General features: G+C 42.8%; 1 protein-coding gene across 1 annotated transcript; it reads left to right on the top strand.

Annotated features, from left to right (window-relative positions):
- Window positions 1–326: 326 nt before the first annotated feature.
- On the top strand, window positions 327–4,928 carry LOC143961785 (E3 ubiquitin/ISG15 ligase TRIM25-like). The gene has a single exon (XM_077471121.1). It carries the CDS (start codon window positions 590–592, stop codon window positions 2,159–2,161), a length of 1,572 nt encoding a protein of 523 aa, XP_077327247.1. The 5' UTR covers window positions 327–589; the 3' UTR covers window positions 2,162–4,928.
- The last annotated feature ends 2,478 nt before the right edge of the window (window positions 4,929–7,406 follow it).

The raw sequence follows: 7,406 nt of genomic DNA, 5'->3' as shown, positions 1-7,406 counted from the left end.
GACTAAATTGATGAAGAAATTTGATTTTTAAAATGTTTTTATTGGATATGTTTTATAACAAAAACAAAAATATATATATATAAAAAAACATTTAAAAAAAAACTATTTTTTTATTTTATAGCGCTAAAAATGCAGTGATGATCAAATATCACCAGAAGAAGCTTTGTAGGAAAATTTCTGTATATTGAATTTATGTGCAGTGTTACATGACGATCCAATTGTCAGTTGAAATAACGCAGTGTCGTAACGCAAAAAATGGCCTGGCCATGAAGGGGGGTAAATCTTCAGATGGTTATATAACCAATTTCCTTTTCATCATGATGTAATCATCTCCACTTTTCATGTCATTGCACTTAGTGCTCCGCATGTCTTCTCCACATCCGTCTTTCCCTCTTTCTCTCTTCTAATGTTGGGAGGTATAATTCTCATTACTACTGCAAAACGAATCTCCTCCCTTCTGTACTCTGATCTCCGTGTCCTATAATATTCATCCAGCCTCACCCTGTGTAGGAGGACGTCACCCCTCCCCCATCCACATTCCTCTCCGGTGTCAGAGACTTTCAGTCTCGTTTCTCTTCTGCTGTCAGCGATGGCGTCTGGTGATCTGAGAGCTGAGTTGGAATGTTCCGTCTGTCTGAACATTTATACGGATCCTGTAACCCTGAGATGTGGTCACAACTTCTGCCGGGTCTGTATTGATGGTGTGCTGGATACACAGGAGGGGTCTGGAGGATATTCCTGTCCTGAATGCAGGGAGGAGTTTCCTGATCGGCCTGCATTGCCCAGGAACATAACACTACGTAACATAGCAGAGACTTTCCTGTCTACTCATCAAGATCGGGAAGAGTCCGGGGTCTTCTGTACTCACTGTGTGGACTCTCCTGTACCTGCTGTTAGATCCTGTCTGCACTGTGAGGTTTCTCTGTGTGATAAACACCTGAGAGTCCACAAAAAGTCCCCAGAACACGTCTTATGTGACCCCACCTTGTCCATGGAGAGCAGGAAATGCTCCGTCCATAAGAAGATCCTGGAGTATTACTGCACTGAGGATGAGACCTGTATCTGTGTGTCCTGCAGTTTGGCTGGAGAACATCGGGGACACCAGGTGGAGACACTGGGTGAGGCTTCTGAGAAGAAGAAGGAGACACTGAGGAATGTTCTGCAGCAACTTCTGACAAAGAGAGAGGAGACGGAGGAAAGAGTCCAGAGTCTGCAGGAACACCGGAGGAAAGTAGAAGAAGAAGCCGCTGGTGACACCGAGAGAGTCACTGCCCTGTTTAGAGATCTCAGGAGACGTCTGGAAGACCTGGAGAAGAGAGTCCTGAGGGACATCTCCGGGAGGGCAGAGCGGATCTCCATCTCCATCCGGGATCTGGAAATAAAGAAGGAGGAGCTGTCCAGGAAGTTGCGTCACATTGAGGAGCTGTGTAACGTGACGGATCCACTGACTGTCTTACAGGAATCAGACACAGGTGACTTGTGTGATACTGAGGATGGAGATAATGAGGACAGAGAGAGACATGAGGAGCTCCTCCATGATGGAGGGGGTCTGGATGTGGCGGGGGTCTTACACACAGGTTTATCTGATATAATAACAGAGGTAAATGTATACTTCTATATACAGGGAGCTGCAGACATATTACTGGATGGAAACACAGCTGTTAATAATCTACAGATATCAGATGACAGGAAAACTGTATCCAGGTCATATATAGACCAGAATCACCCAGAAACACCAGAGAGATTCCAGGATTGTTCTCAGGTGTTGAGCAGTCGGAGTTTCTCCTCAGGGAGACATTACTGGGAAGTGGATGTCGGGGGGTCAGAGAGCTGGAGAGTCGCGATGTGTTACCCCAGTATAGAGAGGAGAGGGGAGGAGTCATTGATTGGATGGAATAAGAAGTCCTGGGGATTGGACAGGACTGGTAATAAGTATTATGTGATACATGACAGTAAAATGATGCTCTTACCCACCAATCCCTCCAGTAACAGAGTCAGGATATATCTGGATTATGAGGCCGGGCGGATCTCCTTTTATGATCTGTGTGACCCGATCCGACACCTTCACACCTTCACCACCACCTTCACTGAGCCCCTCCATGCTGGGATAGGTGTATATAGAGGTTGTATAAAGATATGTGGGGGGAGGCGGGAGATGTGAGAACTCCGCCCACAGTCTGGTGATGTCAGAAGAAGGAGGGGAATTCATTTAATATTCATCCAATAGTATATAGCACTGGGCGGGGCTTCCTGCAAGTTTTTCTACTATAAATAAATGTGACATTTCTTACTGATCGCTGTGATTGGGTAGAATATCTGTCCAATTATTGGAGTAACAATAACATGTTCCTATTGGTCAGTGAGAAATCTATCTATCTATCTATCTATCTATCTATCTATCTATCTATCTATCTATCTATCTATCTATCATCTATCTATCTCTCCCATAACAATCTGACATAATACTTTCTGTATTTTGTCACAATATTTGACATCATCCATCTCCTCCCCCTGCCCCTCCCCCTCCGCTATTTACCCTTCCCCCACATGTGGTCCCTCTGTATGGGGGAGGGGCAGCCATGATCAGACATAGAGGGGGGGTGGGGTCACTGTGATGGGATAGGATGGGGTCACCTCTCTGCCCCTCCCCCTTCCCCCTCCATACAATCTATACTACAAAGAGATGGAAATAAATGGAACAATCTGAGAGGAAATCTATGAAGACGTCATCTAGAGATTTATTACTGGAAGAAGAAATCTGATCAGAGAGCCCAGACTGTTTTTAAGCAGAGTGGGTCAGGATTAGATCCCCTGTCAGGTGTTTTTCTTCTATCCGGGGCTCCATTATAGAGATTTCCCCTCACTTCCTGTCCCAGTGACAACATTTATCTAGACAGGAAATGAGGGGAACTCTCCAACATGAACACAGACTGAAATAAGAATGATATGTTTAGTATAATAAGGAAGGGGAAGGATTAGAGCCCCTGTCAGATGTTTATATGTCTGTGTCCCTGTACAGATTTCTCTCCCTCCTTGTATTGGTGTCACCAGGACAGGAAGTGAGAGGAAATCTCTCTAAGGCTGGGATCACATTGCTGTGCAGATCAGATGTCATGTCTGTGTGATGTGAATTCAGCCGTACAAACTGTGTGACTGAAATCACATTCACACCAGAATGGTGCCGGACCCTTTTTTTTGGTCCTCACTGGAATCGGATCACATTGGGTGTCACATCTATACAATCCGATTCCTGCACCATTTCAGCGTTTGCACTGCGATCTGCGAAGTGATCTGGGGGTGTCATTAACTTTCCATTGACCCCCCGCAGCGGTTCTCAGATGTCAGTGTGACCGTCCGGTGATTGAGGTGTGATGAGGGAACCCGCACAGGAATCGCACTGGTTCCCGCATCCCACAAGTCTCATCCCAGCCTAAGGCTCCATTCACACCTATGCAGGGGGCTTTTCAGCCTTTCTGATGTGCTTTGCACAGGTTTTTATACCGTGATTTCCATTTTGTGTTTTTTATGCATTTTTTTTTGGGGGGGGGGATTTGTTGCTGGGCAGATTTGACCACTTGGTGCCCACACTATAGCCGAAAGACGGCTACAGCGCTGTCTTAAAATGCCGGGAGGGCGTCCATGTACATCCTCCCGTTCTCACACTGCCCATCCCCCTTGGGATTCAACTGATTACAGATCGGGTAAAGGGCGAATCACAGCGAGCCCTTTACCATGTGATCAGATGTCAGCCAATGGCAGCTGATCACAGAAGTAAGCAGGAGTCAGTCAACAGCTTTTTTTCCCCTCGTGCTGTCAGTGTTCTGAAAAGAAGAAAGCCGTTACCCATATTACTTAGGGACCCTTTATGTGTCACGCTACTTTAGGGTTCCAAATTACATTAATAAGTCTCCTTGTCATTTGCTCACTTAGGGCAGTCACAGCCCCCGGCCCACTTCTACCACCTTTTATAGCCCCCCATCAATCCATGTCAGAGCCCTGAGTCCTCACCCATGTAAGATACATGGTGGGTTATGTTGGAGCTTACATAGGATTGATGATGTCACCCCTCCATCATGTGACAGTATGTAAGTCCTGTGATTGGCTGCTCAGGCCTGAACACTGCATGCTGGGAGAAGGTCACATGATCCCTCAATACCCAGGAAACTGGGGACTTAGTGAGGACTTTGATGGAGGAACATTAAAGGAAATTATAAGTGGGTGTGTACGGCTCTTGGGTCACCTATAGAAGGGGGTGGGGAATTGGTTCTAATGGCTCCTCCCAGTACATGAGCACTGTGTATAGTGAGATGGGAAGGTGAAGAATTGTATAGAGTGCCGGAGCTGAGAGAGAGCACAGAGTGTAATATGACTTATTGTCTGTGTCCGAGCTGTGATGTCATAGTAGGGAAATGGCTGCCGAGGGACCCAATGTGGAAAGTACAGATAGAAGCGTACAGGCACTTTAAGAACAAATCAATCTCCGTCTATCTATCTATCTATGTATCTAACTATATCTATAGGATTATAATGTGTAGACAGTCTCATTCCTTATTATTAATACATTTACAATGACTTTATTCTATTGATTATTTTATTGTGTGAAGAAATATAAATTAATAATAGATCTACAAATTGGAAGAGATGAAAATTGATGGAAAAAAGATTTACTAATGAAAGAAATAATGGGATTTATCACTAATATAATGATATCACTATAATAATGTATGATTACTAGAACTGGAATGTGTCCCCAATATAATGTGTCCCCATAGAATGGATCACCAATAGAATTCTATGGGATCTCTTTTATAATGGATCCTAATATAATGTGTCATGTGATGGTGTATTATAATCACTAGATGTGTCCTGGTGATGGGAGAGGAATTAGGAAATGAAATGTTATTGTGAAATAAAGATTCTTTATGAAATCAATATTATTATTATTATTATATAGGGTTTATATAGAGCCTATATTTTATACAGGGCTTTACAACATGAAGACAGACATTATGAAGGCAGACATTACAATTAGAGTGTAATAGAGGAGGAATCAGAGAGCCCTGCACCTTTAGAGCTTACAATCTAGAAGGGAGGGTCAAGAGATACAAAAGGTAATAACTGTGGGGGATGGGCTGATGGAGAAAATAAATGTACAGTTGTTAGGTGGGGGTAGGGTAGGCTTCTCTGAAGAGATGAGTTTTCAGGGATCGTCTGAAAGTGGACAGAGTAGGAGATAGTCAGACAGATTGGGGTAGCGAGTTCCAGAGGATGGGAGAGGCTCGGGAGAAGTCCTGGAGGTGAGCATGGGGTGAGGTGATGAGGGATTTATAGAGCGGGAGGTCTTGGGAGGAATGAAGAGAGCGGATTGGTTGGTATTTTGAGACTAGCTTAGTGATGTAGCTGGGGCCAAGTTGTGGATGGTTTTGTAAGTTATTGTTAGTATTTTGAATTTGATTTACTAGATGAGTGGAATCCAGTGAGGGATTGGCAGAGAGGGGTGGCAGACACTGAGCGGTTGGTAAGGTGGATGAGCCTGGCAGCAGCATTCATGATGGACTGAAGGGGGATTTTTTGCAAAAATATTGGGCTTGTAATGCCGCGTACACATGATTTGGAATTGCGCTCAAGCTTGTGTTGCCTACATATGGTCACACCAAATCCCGACAGTCAAGAACACGGTGATGTACAACATTATGACAAGCCGAGAAAATGAAGTTCAATGCTTCCGAGCATGCCTTCAATTGTTTCCGAGCATGCGTAGGAATTTTGAGCTTCAGAATTGCATACAGACCAACAAGAATTTCCAAGAGAAACTTTTTCCGTCTGAAAAATTGGGAAAATGCTCTCAATCTTCTGCTGGCTGAAATACCGCCAGCAAAAGTCCGATGGAGAATACACGCGGTCGCATTTTCCGATGAAAAGCTCTGATCTGTCTTTTGCTATCAGAATTTCTGATCGTGTGAACGCGGAATTAGACCGCTGGGCAAATACGATGTGACATAAAGTATTGCAATGATCAACATTTTGTTCTCTAGGGTGTCTGAATTTTTTTTTGATATATATTTACAAGTTTATGGACTTGACCATCAAACAATCCAGTGGAAACCACGGCACAAATGTGGCCAACAGATTCCTGTTTAGAATGAAATGACAAATTATCAGGCAAAACAACAAAATCAGCAAACATGTAACAGAAGCATACACATAGTTCCCATAGAATTCACACTTACCTGCTGGTGTGTAATTAGGTGATGTAGGTACACATCACTTACCTGCATTGTAAGAAAATATGACATTTTAATAACAATAACACAATCTTACAGGATTGATTTGGATACATTTTGTGTGGTCTCTTACCTCATCTACCAACCACTTTGTTCCACGCAGTGTTATGAAGGAAGAGACATGGAGCTTGTAAGGCCCTCCAACCACTTCCAATGACTCCTCATCTTCCTTACTCCATAACATTTGAACTGGAGAGGAAAAAAAAGGTTTGTTTGGTAGAATATCAAACCTATAAGGTCAATGAAACAAGAACTGGATAAAACATAATGCCAAACAGTGGCAACTTAATAACGGCCATAAGATTGAAAAGGCCAGACCGACAGGGCACAGCCAAACATATGACCAACCGGGTCAAACTATCAATAATCCATTAACTGATTCCTCTCTCCTCTACGGTTTGCACGATATTCCATGTAGTATCTAGCGAGGGCTTAAAATGCAAGATTTATGTATTGAATTACATGTATAATAAACATTACACTTAATATAGTACATAGGAGGTAAAACAGACTGACTAAACACAGGGAAAATAAATATATGTATAAAAAAGTACAATATATATATATATATATATATATATATATATATATATATATATATATATATATATATATATATATATATCTATATATATATATCCATCCTACTCAGACATCAAGTTTTCTTGTACCTCAATAGTGACAATCTTTGTTGGTGTTTTCTACAGCATAATGAATAACTGAAGGCCTCTGTTGACTGGTAGAAGTATTGCTGATGTTTCCTTGAGGCGTCTCCATCGATTGATTCTCATCACGTTCCTGGATGGTGACTGGGTCGTCTTCCGTTTTGGTCCCCCGGTACGGCTTTAGGTGGTCCACGTTGTATTTGTTCTTCAGAGTTGCTCCTTCTTTATTTGACAATGTAGCCATCTTCCCAGATATTGCTTGGATGACATAAGGCCCATAGAAATCGGGCTCAATCGTTCCGCCTTTCCTTCCTTTCTTCCGCATGTTGAAGAGAAGTACTTCTTGCCCTACACTCGGCAAAAGGTTTAATATTTTTTTTTCTGATCTTTCCTTTTACACACCTTTTGTTGTTTGTTCTGTGACTTGGAGATGTTTTCCATTGTGGCTGCTTTGACC

This window comes from Lithobates pipiens, unplaced genomic scaffold (genome assembly GCF_037356315.1).
Source record: "Lithobates pipiens isolate NorthernLeopardFrog02 unplaced genomic scaffold, aLitPip1_a1.2 Scaffold_8, whole genome shotgun sequence".
NCBI classification, from domain to species: domain Eukaryota; kingdom Metazoa; phylum Chordata; class Amphibia; order Anura; family Ranidae; genus Lithobates; species Lithobates pipiens.
The sequence above is the reverse complement of the archived record's forward strand: the minus strand, read 5'-3'. Positions and strand labels throughout refer to the sequence as shown.

Excerpts from the sequence above, each read along its gene's own strand:
- LOC143961785 (XM_077471121.1), top strand. The coding sequence starts at position 590 with ATGGCGTCTGGTGATCTGAGAGCTGAGTTGGAATGTTCCGTCTGTCTG.